General features: G+C 46.1%; 1 protein-coding gene across 3 annotated transcripts in view; it reads right to left on the bottom strand.

Moving 5' to 3' along the window:
- The window catches only part of VPS26C (VPS26 endosomal protein sorting factor C), a 60,500-nt gene that overhangs the window by 9,333 nt on the left and 30,582 nt on the right, over positions 1-20,585 (bottom strand). The window contains exon 8 of one of the 3 annotated variants that reach the window (XM_006044251.4): positions 16,984-18,912. The exons of the other annotated variants lie outside the window; for them this stretch is intronic. Coding sequence (XP_006044313.1) covers positions 18,830-18,912 — 83 coding nt within the window. The 3' untranslated portion in view covers positions 16,984-18,829. Of the gene's footprint in view, positions 1-16,983; positions 18,913-20,585 lie in introns of those variants that run through there. 3 annotated transcript variants of the gene reach the window in all.

Raw genomic sequence — 20,585 nt, forward strand, 5'->3', positions numbered from 1 at the left:
CCATAATATGGGGCCAAAACTTGGCAAACATTCCACGCACACTTAGAAAGAATGTGTATTCTGCTGTTTGTTGGTACATCAAGTGCCCTATAAATGTCAGTCAACCAGTGAAATTAGTCAATACATTGTTGAAGCCTCCTATATACTTTCTGATTTTCTTTCAATTTGTTCTCCCAATTAGTGTGTGAGACTTCTGCCTATAATTGTGGATTTCTCTCTTCTTGAAGTTCTAACAGATTTTACTTTGTGTGTTTTGAAGCTGTGTTATTAAGTACCTAATTATTTAGTATATAACCTCTTAATGAATTATATACTCCTTACATTAAGACTGATAACTAACTGATATGATGGTGACTGCAGCCATGAAATTAAAAGATGCTTCCTCCTTGGAAGAAAAGCTATGACCAACCCAGACAGCACATTAAAAAGACACATTGCTTTACCAAAAAGGTCTGTATTGTCAAAGCTATGGTTTTTCCAGTAGTCATGTATGGATGTGAGAGCTGGACTATAAAGAAAGCTGAGTGCTGAAGAATTGATGCTTTTGAACTGTGGTGTTGGAGAAGACTCTTGAGAGTCCCTTGGACTACAAGGAGATCCAACCAGTCATTCCTAAAGGAAATCAGTCCTGAATATTCATTGAAAGGACTGATGCTGAAGCTCCAATACTTTGGCCACCCAATGCGAAGAACTGACTCATTGGAAAAGACCCTGATGCTGGGAAAGATTGAGGGCAGGAGGAGAAGGGGACAGCAGAGGATGAGATGGTTGGATGGCATCACCGACTCGATGGACTTGAGTTTGAGCAAACTCTGGGAGATAGTGAAGGACAGGGAAGCCTGGTATGCTGCAGTCCATAGGGTCTCAAAGAGTCGGACATGACTGAGTGACTGAACTGAACTGAACTATCATTATTAAGTGGCCATTTTTTATTTCCAGTAATAGTCTTTGGTCTGAGATCTTCTTTGTTATTAGCATAGCTACTCCAGTTTTCTTTTGGTTAGTTTTGGAACAGTATATTTTTCCCCATTTCTTTACTTTTAATCTAGTTGTCTTTATACTAGGTACTTTTTTAAGCAGCATCTAGTTAGGTATTACATTTCTAGCCAACTTGACCATTTATGCCTTTTAATTAGGGTGTCTAGACACTTATATTTGATGTAATTGTGGGGTTTAAATCCTCCATCTTGCAGTTTGTTTCCTATTTGTAGTATCTTTTTATTCCCATTTCTTTTTGCCAGATTTTTGATTAATTTTTTGGTTTTAGTGTTGATTTATGATTTATAATATACATTTTAAACTTCCTTCCAATAATATTGTGCCAGTTTTCTTAGGAGAACCTTACAGCAGTATTCTTCCATTTCCCCTTCTGGCCTTGGTGTCATGGCTGCTGTACACTTTAAATCCTGTAAATTATAAACTCTATAGTACATTGCATATGCTCCAGTGTCTATTTCAGTGTCTTCCCTTAAACAGTGTGAAGTTTTATGCTGAAAGGCAGTTACTTTGCTGGTAGAACTGAACCTTCCACCCTCGTCAGTAGGCTTTGTGAGGGAAAGTTTGGATGGCCTTGCCGTGGAGCTGGAGGAGTCCCCCTGAGAGGGCTGCCCTTTCTCGAGTGTCCGCTGAAGGACAAGGGTGCTAGGCCAGTTCTCTCCGCTCTGGCTGTGGCTGGTCAGAGCCCCAGCCCCCTGAGTCCTCAAAATCTCCACATCTCCCAGCCCCTCCGGAGCGGTTCTCTGTAAGGCCTCATGGAGTCTTGTCCCGCACACGCACAGCTTAGCCCTGGGCTGAGGCTCAAGGGAACCTGAGTGTCGACTTCCGGAGCCCCTCTCCGTGCGGGCGCGCGGTTCCAGCCACCTCGGCGGCCTGAAGCCGCTGTCTCTCTTGCTGGCCCCCAGCGAGGGCCAAGCTGCTGTCAGGCCAAAGCAGTGGTGAGTCTAGCCTCACCTCAGGGGTCACAGTCCTGCGACGGTTTCTGTACAGATTCCGAGAGCAGTTGCTTCGTGTGTGTCCACTTTTATATTCTTCTGTTGTGAGGGAGTAAGTCCTTTGCCTGTTCTTCAGTTCTGACGAGATCCGAAAGTCCTGGAGGACCCCGAGGAAGCAGGATGTCTGACGCTCCCTTTGAGGTTGCTGGCACTTCCGGAACGCGCGCGTCTCGGTCTCCGCCCTCCCACCTCTGCGTGACATCTGTTGCTACAAGGCTGTGCGGGCCGAGGTTTGCGGAAGGAACGGATAGAGGAAGCGTTTTGTGACTCAGTGACGTGTCAGAGCGGCTCTAAGGACGGAGAACCCGTGGAACCTGCTGGTATATTGAGGGAAAATTTGTATTTTGACAGGGCAAGGTGAAAAAAAAGAGAGAATTCAGCTTAACCTCGCCTTGAGAGATCTAGGAAATCCTGCAGACACCTTAGTTAACCTTTATATTACGTGTAGCACCTACAGGGGCTTCCGCCTAGAAAATGGTAAGACGTGATCCTAGAAACGAATGAGCTGAGTTTACGTTCTCACTTCAAAAGGCAAAAGAGAGTCATTTCTATATATTTCTGTGATTTTTTTTTCCCCTTGAGTGGTCACATGATTTTAGATTTAAGTTCTGATACCACGCTCTCATAATCCTAACGCTCTGACCACCCACCCCGAGCCACACTTGAGGAGAGGCTGGCTTTCTGTCTCGAGAAGTTTCTGCGTGTCAGGGCGGCGTGACCGCCCCCGAGGCGGGTCATTAGGGCGCCTGGCAGGGCCCGCGTGCGCTCCCTTGACGGGGCAGCGGGTGGAATCGGGCCCCCGGGGGGCCGGGAGAGAGGGAAGGAGAGTGACTGTGCAGAAAGGAATCCGCAACTAGTCTCCAAGTGCCGGCCGCTCCGCCAGGAGCCCCCGAGACTCCGCCAGCCTGGGGACCCAGCCCGGAAAAGCGGATCCCAGAGAGCACAGATGTGGCCTTCCGCCTCTGGGGGGAGGCTGGGGGGTGCCCAGGGCTGGGGTGCCGGCCCTGGGGCTCCGTGGGGCCCTGGTTCCCTGTCTTCTCACTGTCTCTATCCCTGCCTTCTTCCCCTGGGCCGCCAGACAGGAGCTGGCAGAGCCACTTTCTACTGGGACCGGGTGAGGGGCAAGGGGCCTGCAGACCACTGTCCCCGCTGACCGAGAACATAAAGGGGACAAGACGGGGTGAGGTGAGCCCAGAGCGCAGATGAAGAAGATGCGAAGACCGGAACCTCCTTCCATGCCTTTTGCCAGCTGTCACCACACACTGATCTTAAAAATAGTCTTTTTAATCCTGAGGAAGCAACCAGAGGAGAAACCGACTGGTTTATTTTTAAAACCTTACATGTCTGTTAGAAGCGCTGTGGGGATGCTCCGAGGTTCTGGCTGTCAGACCCTCTGACCTGGGGGTGTGGTCCTGGAGAGCTGAACGCACCCCACAAACAACAGCAGCGTGGAAACACAGGGACGGCAAGTGAACAAACCCACCAACATCCAGCCACCGGGGCTCACAAATCCAGGACGGCTCCCTCCTCTTTTTTTTTTTTTTTAATTTATTTTATATGAAGGATAATTGCTTTACAGAATTTTGCTGTTTTCTGTCAAACGTCAACATGAATCAGCCACAGGTAGACATATATCCCCTCCCTTCTGAACCTCCCTCCCATCTCCCTCCCCACCCCACCCCTCCAGCTTGATACAGAGCCCCTGTTTGAGGTTCCTGAGTTTCTCACCTCTTAAAAAAAAATTACTTATTTCTTTCTGCTGTGCCCTGTCTTCATTGCTGCTCGGGCTATTTTCTAGTTGCACTAAGCGCAGGCTACTCTCTCTAGTTGGCGGTGCTCAGGCTCCGCATCGTGGTGGCTTCCCTTGTTGCAGACCACTGGCTCTAGGGCGCACGGGCTCCAGTATTTGTGGCTCACGGGGCTTAGCTGCTGCACAGCATGTGGGATCTTCCCGGACCAGGGATTGAACCTGTGTCTCCTGCATTGGCAGGCAGGTTCTTTAGCACTGAGCCACCAGGGAAGGCCCTGGCTACCTCCTCTTTTTCAGCCATGCTTCCCCACTGCCTGAATCTCACTGGGGTTTCATGGGAAGGGCAGACCAGATAGGGATTCAATGCCTGGCTAATGGCGTCTGTTCAGCGCGCCTTGTTCTGGGCTGCAAGGCTCATGACACAGCTGATCCCAGCACCCTGCACAGCGCAGGAGTGTCTGAACTAGAATGCTTTCCTGTCACAGACCTGCTCCCCGAGTCTTTCTGGGTGTTCGGTCGCTCTGCTCCCTCAGCTGGAGTCTGGGAGGCCCAGGAGAGTTTGTGGTCAACCAGCTCACCCATGGGCTGAGACCTTGTCATCAGCCACGGTTCTTGCCCATGCTCTTCTCGCTGGAATCCCTGCAAGCACTGAAGCCTCCTCTGACCGTGGTTCCCGGACCAGCCAAATCTGACTTTTCAGGGCTGAGATCTACCTTACAGACTGATTCCCCCTGAGTTCTGAAGCCGTAACCCGCCGTGTGACTGTATTTGGAAGATCTCCTGGAGGAGGGCATGGCAGCCCACTCCAGTATCATGCCTGGAGAATCCCCATGGACAGAGGAGCCTGGTGGGCTGCAGTTCGTGGGGTCGCAAAGAGTGGGACACGACTGAGCAACTGAGCACAGCACAAGGTTAAAAGAGACCCTAAGGGCAGAACCCTAATCTGATAGGACAGTGTCCTTGTAAGAAAAGGAAGAGACACTGGAGATGTACACGCACAGACAGAAGATCCTGTGAGCCACAGTGAGAAGGTGGCTGTTTGAAGCCTGGGAGAGAGACCTCCTTGAGAGGAGAAACCAAACCTACAGACACCTTGATCCAGGAGCTGTGAGAATCCATTTCTTGTTTAAGTCAGCCAGTACGTGGTATTTTGTTGTGGCATTCCTTGCAAATGAACACAATCCAGCATCAGCATTTTTCCTCTTTCAAAATAGCTTTGGCTATTCTAGGTTTTTTTGCATTGCCAAATACAATTTAGAAGCAGACTGTCCTTTTCTACAAAAGTCCTGCCGGGGGGCGGGGTTAGAATTGCACTGCATCTACGCATCAATTTTGAAAGAATAGACACCTGAACCATACTGATTCTCCCCATTTCTAAACATGATATATTTCTCCATTAATTGAAATCATGTAAAATTTTCCTTATCAATGTTTTATAATTTCAGTCTAGCATTTCATATCTTTCATGAAAAGTATTCCTAAGAATTCTATGTATTTTGATACTGCTGGAAATGCTGTTTTTAAATTTCATGTTGTTAAAAAACAAATTTTTGCTGGCACACAAATATAATTTTTCAATACTGACCTTGTATCCTACTACCTTGATAAATGTTATTAATTCTAGTAGTATTTGTTATTTCTTAGAATCTTCTATGTAGACAACCATGTCTGCAAATGGAGACAATTTTACTTTTTCCTTTCCAATCTTATACCTCTTTTTTTCTTGCCTTGATGCACTACCTAGGACTTCTGGTACAAGACATTGTCCCCTTGTTTCCAGTTTTAGGGGAAGAGAATTTAGTCTTTCATCATTAGTATGATGTTAGCTGTAGGTTTTCAATTGGATGCCCTTTATCCAATTAAGGAAGTTTCCTTCATATTCCTAGTTTGTTGAGAGGGTTGTTGCTGGTGTTTTTGTTTCTTTGTCATTAATAGATGCTGAATTGTGTCCGTTTTTTCAGTGATCATATGATGTTTCTCTTTTATTCTGTTAATGTGGTAAATCACTTTGACTTTCTAGTGTAGAACCTCCAGTAAACCCTACTTGTTCAACATGTATAGCTGAATTAGATTTGATAAAATTCTATTGAAGACTTTTGCATCTGTGTTCACGAGGGATCTCAGTCTGTAAATTCCATTGTTGGAATGTCTTTGCCAGGATGTGGAATTAGGGTTTTGTTGACCTCATAAAATGAACTGCAAAATGTTCTCTCTTCTGAAAGAGCTTGTATAATGTTGGTATTATTTTTTCATTAAATGTTTGATAATTTGGATTTTTCTCTGGAAAAGTTTTATATAAAGATTAAAATATATAGGGCTACTCCCATTTTCCATTTCTTTTTAAGTCAGTTATGGTAGTTTGTGTCTTTCAAGGAATTTTTCATTAATATGAATTGTCAAATTCGTTGGAGTAAAGTTGTTTAAATATTTCCTTATTATCCTTTTAATATGTAAAGGACCAGTACATATTTCTTCATTTCTGCTATTGGTTATTTGTATTTTCTTTTTTTTTCCTTCATAAGTTTTGCTAGTTCATCAGTTTTACTCAGGGAACCAGTTTTTGGCTTTGTTAAATTTTTCTATTGTTTATTGCTCTTCCTTTTCTAACTTCTTAGATCATTGGTTTTAAACTTACTGTCTTTTCTCTTAATAGCATTGAAGCATGTATATTATCATATGTGAAATGGATCACCAGTCCAGGTTCAATTTATGAGACAGGGTGCTCAGGTGTGGTGCACTTGGATGACCCTGAGGGATGGAATGAGGGGGGGAGGTGGGAAGGGGTTCAGGATGGGGAACACATGTACACTTGTGGTGGATTCATGTCAATGTATGGCAAAAACCACCACAATATTGTAAAGTAATTAGCCTCCAATTAAAATAAATTTTAAAAATAAATAAAATTTTAAAAATAAATAAACTTATTGTCTTTTCTCTTATATGCAATTAAATGATAAGTTTCCCTCTAAAGCATGTGGTAGCTGTATCTTACAAGTTTTGATGTGTTATGTTTTCCTTTTTTATTCAGTTCAAAATTTGTTCTAAAAATAGAAAGCCCAGAGATAAATCCACGCACATATGGACACCTTATCTTTGACAAAGGAGGCAAGAATATACAATGGATTAAAGACAATCTCTTTAACAATTGGTGCTGGGAAATCTGGTCAACCACTTGTAAAAGAATGAAACTAGAACACTTTCTAACACCATACACAAAAATAAACTCAAAATGGATTAAAGATCTCAACGTAAGACCAGAAACTATAAAACTCCTAGAGGAGAACATAGGCAAAACACTCTCCGACATACATCACAGCAGGATCCTCTATGACCCACCTCCCAGAATATTGGAAATAAAAGCAAAAATAAACAAATGGGACCTAATTAACCTTAAAAGCTTCTGCACATCAAAGGAAACTATTAGCAAGGTGAAAAGACAGCCTTCAGAATGGGAGAAGATAATAGCAAATGAAGCAACTGACAAACAACTAATCTCGAGAATATACAAGCAACTCCTACAGTTCAACTCCAGAAAAATAAATGACCCAATCAAAAAATGGGCCAAAGAACTAAGTAGACATTTCTCCAAAGAAGACATCCAGATGGCTAACAAACACATGAAAAGATGCTCAACATCACTCATTATCAGAGAAATGCAAATCAAAACCACTATGAGGTACCATTTCACACCAGTCAGAATGGCTGCGATCCAAAAGTCTACAAGTAATAAATGCTGGAGAGGGTGTGGAGAAAAGGGAACCCTCTTCCACTGTTGGTGGGAATGCAAACTAGTACAGCCACTATGGAGAACAGTGTGGAGATTCCTTAAAAAACTGGAAATAGAACTGCCTTATGATCCAGCAATCCCACTCCTGGGCATACACGCTGAGGAAACCAGAAGGGAAAGAGACACATGTATCCCAATGTTCATCGCAGCACTGTTTATAATAGCCAGGACATAGAAGCAACCTAGATGTCCATCAGCAGATGAATGGATAAGAAAGCAGTGGTACATATACACAATGGAGTATTACTCAGCCATTAAAAAGAATACATTTGAATCAGTTTTAATGAGGTGGATGAAACTGGAGCCTATTATACAGAGTGAAGTAAGCCAGAAAGAAAAGCACCAATACAGTATACTAACGCATATATATGGAATTTAGAAAGATGGTAACAATAACCCTGTGTACGAGACAGCAAAAGAGACACTGATGTATAGAACAGTCTTATGGACTCTGTGGGAGAGGGAGAGGGTGGGAAGATTTGGGAGAATGGCATTGAAACATGTAAAATATCATGTATGAAACGAGTTGCCAGTCCAGGTTCGATGCACGATACTGGATGCTTGGGGCTGGTGCACTGGGATGACCCAGAGGGATGGTATGGGGAGGAAGGAGGGAGGAGGGTTCAGGGTGGGGAACACATGTATACCTGTGGCGGATTCATTTTGGTATTTGGCAAAACTAATACAATTATGTAAAGTTTAAAAATAAAAAAATTAAAAAAATTAAAAAAAATTTGTTCTAAATTTCCTTATATCTTCCTTGATCCATGGATTATTTAAAAGTATATTTAATCTATAATATTTAGAGCTTTTCTAAATATCTTACTGTGATAAAACTCAATTATATTGAACTACTGTGATCTAATATAATTCAGTTGTGATCTGAGAACATTCTTTGTATGATTTGAATCCTTTTAAATCTATTGATTTCAATCTATTTAATCCTTTTCAATCTATTCTGGGAGATGATGAAGGACAGGGAAGCCTGGCATGCTGCAGCCCATGGGATGGCAAGGAATCAGACATGACTAAGCGACTGAACAACAACAAAATCTATTGATACTTATTTTATGGCTCTGCTTTTAAACCATATACTAAGTGACTTGAGTCTGTGCTGCCAGAGGGAGATTTGAAACATCATCAAAGATGAATCCAGGAGCAAAATTGAGGTGTGAGGGGTTCCCAGGGAGCTGAGGGCTGCTGAAGCATGGGGTGGGCCGCTGAGAGGTGGGAGGGGGTTGGGCCCTGGGGGGTTCCTCTTGTAGGGCAGGGTGGTGCCCTGCACCGCCCCCACCCCAAGGTGGGTGTGTTGGAGATCTGTGAGGATGTTTATGGTTGTTAGAAAGATTGAGAGTCAGTTGGGCAAGGACCAGGAATGTGAGATACTGTGCAATGAGCTGGGTAATCCCACAGAGATAAGAAAGCCTCCCTCAGCAATCAATGCAAAGAAATAGAGGAAAACAATGAATGGGAAAGACTAGAGATCTCTTCAAGGAAATTAGAGATACCAAGGGAACATTTCATGCAAAGATGTGCTCAATAAAGGACAGAAATGGTAAGGACCTATCAGAAGCAGAAGATATTAAGAAGAGGTGGCAAGAATACACAGAAGAACTGTATAAAAAAGATCTTCATGACCCGGATAATCACGATGGTGTGATCACTCACCTGAGCCAGATATCCTGGAATGTGAAGTCAAATGGGCCTTAGGAAGCATCTCTATGAACAAAGCTAGTGGAGATGATGGAATTCCAGTTGAGTTATTTCAAACCCTGAAAGATGATGCTGTGAAAGTGCTGTACTCAATATGCCAGCAAATTTGGAAAACTCAGCAGTGGCCACAGGACTGGAAAAGGTCAGTTTTCATTCCAATCTCAAAGAAAGGCAGTGCCAAAGAATGCTCAAACTACCGCACAATTGCACTCATCTCACACCCTAGTTAAGTAATGCTCAAAATTCTCCAAGCCAGACTTCAGTAATACGTGAACCATGAACTTCCAGATGTTCAAGCTGGTTTTAGAAAAGACAGAGGAACCAGAGATCAAATTGCCAACATCCGCTGGATCATGGAAAAAGCAAGAGAGTTCAAGAAAAACATCTACTTCTGCTTTATTCACTATGCCAAAGCCTTTGACTGTGTGGATCACAATAAACTGGAAAATTCTTCAAGAGATGGGAATACCAGATCACCTGACCTGCCTCTTGAGAAACCTGTATGCAGGTCAGGAAGCAACAGTTAGAACTGGACATGGAACAACAGACTGGTTCCAAATAGGAAAAGGAGTACATCAAGGCTGTATATTGTCACCCTGCTTATTTAACTTATATGCAGAGTACGTCATGAGAAATGCTGGGCTGGAAGAAGCACAAGCTGCAATCAAGATTGCTGGAAGAAATATCAATAACCTCAGATATGCAGATGACACCACCCTTTTGGGAGAAAGTGAAGAACTAAAGAACCTCTTGACGAAGGTGAAAGAGGAGAGTGAAAAAGTTGGCTTAAAGCTCAACATTCAGAAAACTAAGATCATGGCATCCGGTCCCATCACTTCATGACAAATAGATGGGGAAACAGTGTCAGACTTTATTTTTTTGGGCTCCCAAATCACTTCAGATGGTGACTGCAGCCATGGAATTAAAAGACGCTTACTCCTTGGAAGGAAAGTTATGACCAACCTAGACTGCATATTGAAAAGCAGAGACATTTCTTTGCCAACAAAGGTCTGTCTAGTCAAGGCTATGGTTTTTCCAGTGGTCATGTATGGATGTGAGAGTTGGACTGTAAAGAAAGCTGAGTGCCAAAGAATTGATGCTTTTGAACTGTGGTGTTGGAGAAGACTTTTTTTTTTTTTTTTAGTTCTACCAGTTTATTGCTACCAACCCATCACCCTCCACCCTCATGCACACATGCTCAGTCATGTAACCCCATGGACTGCAGCCCGCCAGGCTCCTCTGTCCATGGACTTTTCCAGGCAAGAATACTGGAGTGGGTTGCCATTTCCTTCTGGAGAAGACTCTTGAGAGTCCCTTGTACTGCAAGGAGATCCAACCAGTCCATCCTAAAGGAAATCAGTCCTGAATATTCATTGGAAGGACTGATGCTGCAGCTGAAACTCCAATACTTTGGCCACCTGATGTAAAGAGCTGACTCATTTGAAAAGACCCTGATGCTGGGGAAGATTGAGGGCAGGAGGAGATGGGGACGACAGAGGATGAGATGGTTGAATGGCATCATCAACTTGATGGACATGGGTTTCGGTGAACTCCGGGAATTGGTGATGGACAGGGAGGCCTGGCATGCTGCAGTTCATGGGGTCGCAAAGAGTCAGACACGACTAAGCGACTGAACTGAAATTGAATCCCACAGATCAAGAACTGGTCCATTGCCCAGACTTTACAAAGTCCCACCGAGCTCAGTCTATGCATATCAGTGCTGCTGTCCAAGAATGCAAGTCATACATCGCATTTTAAGTTCCCTAGCAGCTACACAAAAAACGTAAAAAGAAACAAGTAAAATTAATTTTGGCTATACATTTCACTTAACCTAGCAGATCCAAAATAATATTTCAACCAATGTAAACATCATATATGTTACTACTGAAATATAGTTCCTCATCTTATGAAAACTCTAAATGGAGTCTATGACATGCAGGGCAGCCAGACTAAATGCTCAGTAGCCACATGTGGCCAGTGGCTTATGAACTGGATGGTACAGATGGAGACCCTTACCCCATTTTATGTAAATATCAAATATCTTTTGCATTTTAGTGTAGTTGAATTTTCCAGCAATGTGTTACCATGCAAAAAGAGGCCTGAGGGGATTTGGGTGTTGGGGTTTTTTTGGCCATGCTGCATGGCTTGTGGAATCTCAGTTCCCCAACCAGGGATTCAGTCAGGGACACAGCAGTGAGAGTCCAGAATTCTAACCACTGGGTCACCTGGGAATTCCTGAGGTTTGAGTCTACTTTTTTCCCTGAACTTTACCATGAGTTGTTCACCGATTTGGAAAGTGATGTCATCTGTCAGCACAGCACACTTGAATCAGCTGCGTTTGTTATTAATAGTTGTTGTCTTCATGGTCATCTTCCCTGGTGGCTCAGCTGGTAAAGAATCCTGCCTGCAATGCAGGAGACCCTGGTTCGATTCCTGGATCGGGAAGATCCACTGGAGAAGGGAAAGGCTACCTACTCCAGCATTCTGGCCTGGAGAACTCCATGGACTGTATAGTCCATGGGGTGGCAAAGAGTCGGACACGACTGAGCGACTTCCACTTTCATGGTCATCCTACCTGTGCGTACAGGCGCTGCGTACTTCGGTGTTCTGCCGTGTTGTCTCCCAGTTTATCTGCGTCTAAGCAGCTACTTACTGAAACACACTTTTCTTTCTTGTATATATTGCAGTTGAACATTATGTTGACTTTGAAAAATTATGTGTGTAGGTGGCTTATGCTATGTATACATTTCTTATCAGGTACTTACTATAGGAGATCTTTAGATATATTCAAGCAGTATTAAACTATTGCAAATCATGTAAATACCGGTCATGAGTAAAGATGTAAAAAGTACTAGTTATTAAAAGGAATGTTGGGCTCCTGTGCTGGAGGCAGGGAAAAGCCGTGCAGCAGAAGCAGGGCCCTGACTTAGGTCTTAAGTGCCTCTCTGGAAGCAGAATACAAACCCAAACCGTCTCGATTGTTGGGGTGGAGAAACAGGACAGATAATTTGCTTTACTCACTTTTTTATGTGGAAGTCACACCAAAATGTCCCTAATTCTAGAAAACTGGGTGATGCCTTCAGATTATTTTCCAAGGTAAAGGCCTTCCCAGAAAATATCCCCTAGTATGTCAGTGAAGTGAGCTGTTAGTTGCTCAGTCGTATCTGACTCTTTTTGACCCCACCAACTGTAGCCCGCCAGGCTCCTCTGTCCATGGGATTCTCCAGGCAAGAATACTGGAGTGGATTGCCATTCCCTTCTCCAGGGGATCTTCCCACTCCATGGATTGAACCCAGGTCTCCTGCATAGCAGGCAGATTCTTTACCTTTGAGCTACAGGGAAGCCTACTATGTAAAGTAACTTTAAAACAATTTATTTTACTTTTGGATGCCCTTCGCGGTTTACAGGATCTTAGTTCCTTGGCCCAGGATCCAACCCATGACCTCTGCAGTGGAAGTGTGGAGTCCTGTCCACTGGACCACCAGGGAGTTCCTGAAAATAATGGCATTTTTAAATGCCATTTTTTCTTACTCATCTTGGAATCCGTTTCCTGTTCTTAAACTGATTATATCTACCAGCATCTTACAAGTTTTCTGCTCTGAGAATTTCCCTCTTAAAGCTGGGTGGAGCAGTTAATAGTTCATCTGAAGACCCAGAGTATCATACCGTGAAATCACTAAGCCTCTTATACAACAACATGTGGCAGAATAAAGATTTTTTGATTTGGAGCATTTAAAAAAAAAACCTTTATTGAATTTGTTACAATACTCCTTCTATTTTATATTTTGGTTCTTTGTCCCGGGAGGCTTGTGTGATCTTAGCTCCCCGACCTGGGATCGAACCTGCACCCCCTGCATTGGAAGGCGAAGTCATAACCACTGGACCACCAGGGAAGTCTCTACATTTTTCTTTTCTTTTTTTCTTTTTTTCTACATTTTTCTTAATGGCAGTAAAAACAAAAAGACATGACCTCTTAATATAGATGTAGTAACCAACAGGGAAAAATGAAAATTTATTTTTAGGGTATTATGAGTATAAATTCCAAATTTCCATGACCCTCTACCTCTGTTTTATAGTCTGTCTTACCCTAAAATGAGAGGCCAGTTTAAACGGAGACCATCTGCTTGACCCCAGGGCCCCACAGTAAGTGAGCAGCAGATATCTGTTGATGAAGTTGCTGTTGGTCTCGCCTCTTCCCTGCACACGCTGCGGAAATGAAAATGTCCACCCTTCACCCAGCACTTTCTGTGGACCAGCCCTGTGCCGGCTGTTTGAATCCTTCAAGATGGGAGTTATTGTCCATATTTCACAGATGAGGGAAGATCTGATTTATGTTTCTACGTGCTCCAGAGGCAGGCCTGGGGATTATATATGCAGTCACTAACTAAATGTGGTTGAGCTAATTTAGGTTTTAAGCTCACCAAAACAATGGCCGATTCAGCAGCAGTATCCACAGGTTGGTGATCTCATTGGCTCCTCTGCGGGCCCTTATTCAACCAGCATTTGCTGAGCACCTGCCCCACGCAGGGCCTGGGAGGCTTAGTGAAGCCCTTCTCGCTGTGTGATGTGAGCTGGGCCCAGGGGTGGGTAGGAAATCTTGCTCCCCCAGATGACTGCTCCGTATCCAAGGGCGAAGTTAGCTGCCAGAAAGCCCAGTCTTCAGTGAGCGAAGCCCCCGCGCAGGTGGTGGTCCTATGGCTTCTATGAGAAGCACCAGCTGCTGGCCTGGGCTCTCTTCTCAGCATTTAGAGGAGTCAGTCAGTCCAATCAAGCCTGTAGGCTTTAAAAGCCTGGACATTTCCAACACGCAGCCAAAGTTGAGGACCAGCGAACCTGCGGATGCTGGCCACTTGGATGACTGAACCAATTGCCTTCATATCCGGCCTGGAAGGACTTCCTTGAGAAGGCCTGGTTTCCTCCCTTGCTGCAGTCAGGAGCCTATTTGGGGACTGGCAGTGCCAGCTCCAGCACTCACCGCTAGGAGAACTTGGGAAGTTACACTGCCCTCTCACTGCCTCAGTTTCCTCGTCTGTACGATGGGGACATGAGAGTGCTCTCTTTATAGGCTTGTTGTCAGAATTAGAAGTTAATTCACATAAAGCACTAGGTGCACGGTTAAGTGCTAGGGAAGTGTTAGCTGCCGTCACTAACCACAGGCCAGACCTGAGACTCAAGGAAAGGGAAACAGCAGCCTTCCTTACTCCTCTCTGCTCACCTGAAAGCCTTCAGCTGGACACAGATACTACTGCCTGGCGTGGGTGGGGCCTGTGGGCATGGACTCAGGCGTGCCGCCCCAGGCCTGATAGCTGACAACCATTCTTGGGGCCTGGGGCTTCCCAGGCGACACTAATGATAAAGAACCTGCCTGCAGTGCCAGAGATGCAAGAGACCTGGGTTCAATCCCGGGATCAGGAAGACGCCCTGGAGGAGGAAATGGCAACCCACTCCTGAAATTCCCATGGACAGAGGAGCCTGGCGGGCTACAGCAGAGTAGCCCAGAGAGTCAAAGAGTCAGACACGACTGAGTGCACCCACAGACACACAGATCCATCCCCAGCCTCCATCCGCAGGTCCTACAGCCTACCCGAGTCACACAATCTCTTCTTCACACGTGTCACATTATTTTCTAGCTGTTTTTTCAAGCATTCTCTAAGCTGTTACTGTTTTGTTGGCTTGTTTCAGGTTTATATAAATCCCAGGATGAATTGTGTGCATTACCAAAGATTTAATGTCGCATGTAATGTGAAAATTAGCATACTTTACCTTAAAAAAACTCTCGTAGATGTTTTCAATCTTTTCCTTAATCCGAACCATAAATGTATCTGTGTGTGTATATGTGCGTCCAGATGAATGCCAACTTACAGTCCCATCAGCATTGCATTAGAATACATAAAAAAATTTTTTTTGGCCAAATCATGTGGCTTTCAGGATCTCGGATCTCCAACCAGAGATTGAACCTGGGCAACTGTAGTGAAAGCCTTAAATTGTAATCGCTTGGAATTCTAAACCTGGAATTCTAACTCCCAAAATATTTTTTTAAATTATTTTTTCAAAGAGTTGATTTCCAATAATGTGTTAGTTTAAAGGATATAGCATAATGATTATTATTTTTTTTTTGGCTGAGCTGTGCAGCTTGCAGGATCTTAGCTCCCCGACCAGGGATCCAACTGGGGCCTGGCAGGGAAAGGACCAAGTCCTAACCACTGGGCAACCAGGGGATTCCCACAATTCAGTATTTTTGCAGATCATTTTTCATAGGTTATGACAATAAAATGTATATAATTCCCTGTGCTATATGGTATATCCTTGTAGCTTATCAATTTTACATACAGTAGTATCTGTTAATCCCATACCCATTTGTCACTCCCCTTTCCCCCCTCCCATTTGGTAACCACAAGTTTATTTTCTATATTTGTGTGTCTATTTCGTTTGGCCAGGCTGTGCGGCCTGCAGGGTGTGGGATCTTAGTTCCCCAATCAGGGATTGAACCCAGGACCCCTGCAATGAGTGTGGAGTCCTAACCACTGGACTGCCAAGGAATTCCGTTCCCATTTTGTACATACATTCACTTGTATTATTTTTTAGATTTCACACATAAGTGATATCATATGGTATTTATCTTTCTCTACCTTATTTGACTAAGCATAATATTCTCCATGTCCATCCATGTGGCTACAAATGGCAGTATTTCATACTTCTTTATGGCAAGTATTTCCTGGTTGAGGAACTAAGATCCGTATGTCTCAGGATAACTAAGCCTGAGAACCACACCTACTGAGTCTGTGCATTCCGGAGTCCTTGTGCCACAACTAGAGAGAAGCCCATGTGCAGCAACAAAGATCCTGCGTGCCACAACGAAGACCTGTGAAGCCAAATAAATATTAAAAAAAAACAAGATCAGCGTAGATACTTCTCCAAAGATGATGCAGCTTCCTTGGTGGCTCAGACGGTAAAGAATCCACCTGCAATGTGGGAGAGACCTGGGCTCGATCCCTGTGTTGGGAAGATCCCCTGGAGGAGGGCATGGCAACCCACTCCAATATACTTGCCTGGAGAATCCCATGAACAGAGGAGCCTGGCAGGCTAGTCCATGGGGTCACAAAGAGTTGGAAACGACTGAACGACTAAGCACAGCACAGCAATAAACACAGGAGAAGATGTTCAACATCATCAGTTATTAGGAAAATGCAAATCAAAGTTAAAAGGTACCACTTCACACCCAGCAGGATGACTGATAAAAAAGGTGGACAATTACTGGTGGTGATGAGGATGTGAAGTTGGAAGCTTGCACATCACTGGTGGGTATGTAAGATGGTGCAGATGCTTGGAAAACGTTTTTGTGGCTCCCCAAAAGATAAAACACAGAGCCATCATATGATCCTGAACTTCTAGATATGTATCTAGGGGAAATAAAAATGTATGTTCATAACAAAGCTTGTACATGAACGTTCACAGCTGAATTTTTAATAATGAAAAAGTGAAAACACCTCAAATGTGTGTTAATTGATGAGTGAATGAAACAGTGTGGTGTATCTACAAAATGGAGTATTACTTGGCAACGAACAGTAATACAGTACTAGGGAGATGAGCTGAGATGAAAGGGCAGGAAGACCTTGAGCTGGCCGCCTCTGCTGAGCACACCAAAATTACAGCTCTTTACAGAATAGCCATTGAAGAAAAAGACCAGAACCTACCATCAAAGATCTTCTACAATTAAAAGCATACAGAAGGAACCACAATGATGCTTTAAAAAAAAAAAAAAAAAAACGGTTTATTTCTGATTAAGCTCTCCACTTTTCCTGTGGAACGCAGGACATGGCTGAGAACTGGAGCCAGGCTCCCATTTCTGCTGGAGCACCAAGAGCCAGAAGGTTCTCTGGCCTAACCGGCCTTTTCCAAGAAAAGTGTACTGTTTTAGATTCATGGTTCATGGCCTCTTCCCTTCACCTCCCCTTCCTCCTGTTCTAATGGAAAAGCCTGGTCACAGGTCACCCCAACTCCAGCCAGGTCAGTAGGGGTACCACTGTCCAAGACACCCGAACATCCGAGTTTTCCTTAACAATCGACGGTGGAGGTGCCCGTCCGAGGAGGACAAGGAAATGGTCCTTGCCCAGGTCCCTCGAAGTTGAACAAAACGCTAAAGGAGGCCTGGCTGCTGGCAACTCTTCAGGTGATTATTCTGAGGGAGAATAATCGTATCACCATATTTATGTCTGTAACATCGGTTTACTTAAGACAGTACATAGGAATATACGTCCCCAATGTTTGCTCCAAATTCTCATTTAGCGTTTTTCCCCCATCAGAAACAATCTCTACACGTGAAACTTCCCCGAAGTGTGGACTCCTTGTTTTCTGCTGGTCTAGTTTAAACGCAGCGTCGGATCGCTATTGATGTCGGATACGCGTAAAAGGAGATGTAGGAACTACTGTATTTTCTGGGAACACCTTTTCCCATGACTGGTGAGTGAGTTGTATCCGTTGCGCTGGTGAAGCCCGAGGGCAGAGCAGAGCCTGAGTAGGTCTGTCTGCAAACAGCATCGGGGTCACCAGAGCTGGCCTGGGACAATGGAAGGACCACCGGGGGCCGAGCCCCCCTGGGCCGGAGCCTGCCAAGCGGGGAGCTGCCGCGGAAGGCCAGGCAGTGTGCACTTCTGAGGTGAACTCACGCGGACCCACGGAAACACTGGTAGGATTTGAAGGAAGAAACGTTGTCACAGGCCCACCTTACACTGAGAAAATTCCCACGGGAGGCGAGGGAGAAAACGGCTTCCGGCCAACTCCCGACCCCAGCCCCACCGCAGGTCCTCCAGGCGGGATGGCAAGTTCTTGGAGCCCGGGCTCCACCCAGCACGGAGGGGTGTCTTCACGCCGGGGGTCCTGCCCCGCAGCACCCAGCCCAAGGCGGTGTGGACCTGCGTCTTGACCCCCTCACATCACCTCGCACTAGAACTGACTCTGGGAAGATGGTGGCAGGCCACGACACAGCAGGCCCTGAGAGAAATATTCCAGCCCCAGCCGTGGTCACCAGACCCTCGGGCCCGGGAAGGCAAGGCACTCTTCCCCAGGTTCCCTAAAAAGTTTGATGTTACCGTGAAAAAATGGTAGGAGAAAAGAGAGGAAAACGCGCAACCCACTTCCGGTTAGCGACCCTGTGCCCTCCTTGGTGGGCGTGGCCAGCGCTGAGCGACGGCCTTGGGGGGGGCGGGGCCGGGGCGGAGTCCCGGCCACAACCACTACCGGTCAGGAAGTTTCCTCCTCCCTGACATCGCTCTCCAGCAAAGCTCAGCCTCTGTTAACTGTTTTCTGAATGTGAACAGCAGGTCTGGTCAGGAGGCAGAAGACCACCTGCTCTCTGGGAAGCCATCTGGCCAAGACCGTTAAGAAATCCTGACGCATTTCCAAGGGAAGCTCTGATGAGAGGGGCCTCCAAGAAACGCGGAAGGAGGGTCAGACTCTTTTTCTGATACAGAACCACCGAGAAAGCGGGTCCGTGCTGCCAGCTTCAGCTCCTGGGAGAGGGGCGGGGGGTGGCGGGGGAATGACTGCATTTCCACGGGCTGCCCTCGCAGTGCAGTCCCTTGCTCCTGGCTACATCCTGCAGAGCTTCAGCGGGAAGTTCTCGGTGATAAGGTGGTCGGGGTGAAGCAGCACCACGATGTTCACCTCAAACTCTGGGGGAGAGAAAGGACAGACAGGCTCAACGCTCACCGACTCCGGAGGCGCCAACGCCAGCCGCACTAGAGCTCCGCTGAAATCTGGACAGAGAGGCAGCAGCTCCTGCCTTGGGAGCTGCGCACCTTCCCAAGTTTCCAGGAGAAATCGGTGTAGGTGGCTACCCGGGCGGGACTGCCTGAGTATGTCAGTCTTCTCACCCCGGGACACTCTGTTAAGGTCCCGCATTCTCAAATACTCTCTTGTCCTCTGTCTCTACTGCACAGAATCTCCTAGAATCCCATCCGCTCACAGGTGCACTGCGGCTTTCTTTTTAACCTGTCCTACCATCCTGGGTGGACTAGCGGACCCCATGCTGGCCCGCAGCCCACCGGCAGCACCCCAGGCCAGGTGAGAAACAGCACTCGGAAGAGACGGCAAGCCATCTCCTAGCCGTCCCTTTGCAGCCTGGTTTATTTGTCCATGACACCTGTTCAAACATTCCTCTGCTACCTTCAGCAAACAGTAGTCTTTCTCCCCGCTTTCTAGGTGCTAAGGGTCAGCACGTGGATGACAGGGAAGGGGGTGCCTGAGGAGGGAGCCCCCAAAAAGAGAGAAGCCCGGGTCCCTCCCCAGTGTGAAGGGAAGGGGCTGGGGGCCGGCTCCTCCAGGGCCCCTCTGTGGCCGGAGTCCCAAGGACGGTGTCTTCGTATGTGGCCGTTGCCTTGGCCCGGCATTGGCCAGGGCAGGAGTGTGTACCGCAGTGGCTGCCGTGTTCCCTTCCTCTTTCTGATGGCTGTCACAGGCCGCAACACCCTCTGGGCTGCCCAGCCCCATCCTGCCCTAGTCTTCCCACCACCTTGCTGTCCTCCCTGGAGGGGACAGAGAGGAGGCCCGGCAGGCACAGAAGGCCCATGGCAGGACTGGTGCTGGCTTCCTCCCAGCGCAGAGGGCCATGGGCTCAGCTGGGGACAGCCGTGGGCCTGGCCGTGCCCAGGAAGTCCCCCAAGGTGGGCACCGTCGGCGTGAAGGGGTACACCCAGATGTGTGCCTAACTCAGGACGCGGGGCTCACCCTATTCCCCCTTGAGAAAGGAACCTGACCTCCCAGCCATGAGACGGTGACCCCAGGGAAACGAGAGGCCGTGGTGCTCAATGATCACAGGTTACCTCCTTCCCGCGGGGCCCCCTCAGCTGAAGGGGTGGTCGCTGCACAAGCCCCCAAGCAAACAAAACATGAGCCACAAGGACAAAAGCACCACCAATGTCTTGGCTGATGGGCTGAGAGCGTTATTTCTACGGAGGAATCATGGGCGCTACATTAAATGCTACATGGATGCTTTGTAAAGTCTGACAGAAATAAGGTGCAGACAGTACAGGTACCTAATGCATAGTGTAGCAGAAAAGAATAATTTTTGGATGTTTCTTAAAGTTTATGTAGCAAAACCACGTTGAAAAATTGACAGATAAGCTCCTCCTCCTTAACTTAAAAATCAAAGGTGCAGCTGACCCTCAAACAACCAAGGTCAGGGAGGCTCCCACCCAGCCACACATCCACACGGAATTTACAGGCTGCCCCTTATTTGGCACTTCCACCACAACTGCAGTTCTCTATCTGCAGATTCAACCACAATACAAGGTGAAGGGAGAAAAAGCAGGATTGAAAAGTGTGTCTTAACGTGAGTCAGATCTTG

Source organism: Bubalus bubalis, chromosome 1 (assembly GCF_019923935.1).
Source record: "Bubalus bubalis isolate 160015118507 breed Murrah chromosome 1, NDDB_SH_1, whole genome shotgun sequence".
In the NCBI taxonomy this organism is placed as follows: Eukaryota; Metazoa; Chordata; class Mammalia; order Artiodactyla; family Bovidae; genus Bubalus; species Bubalus bubalis.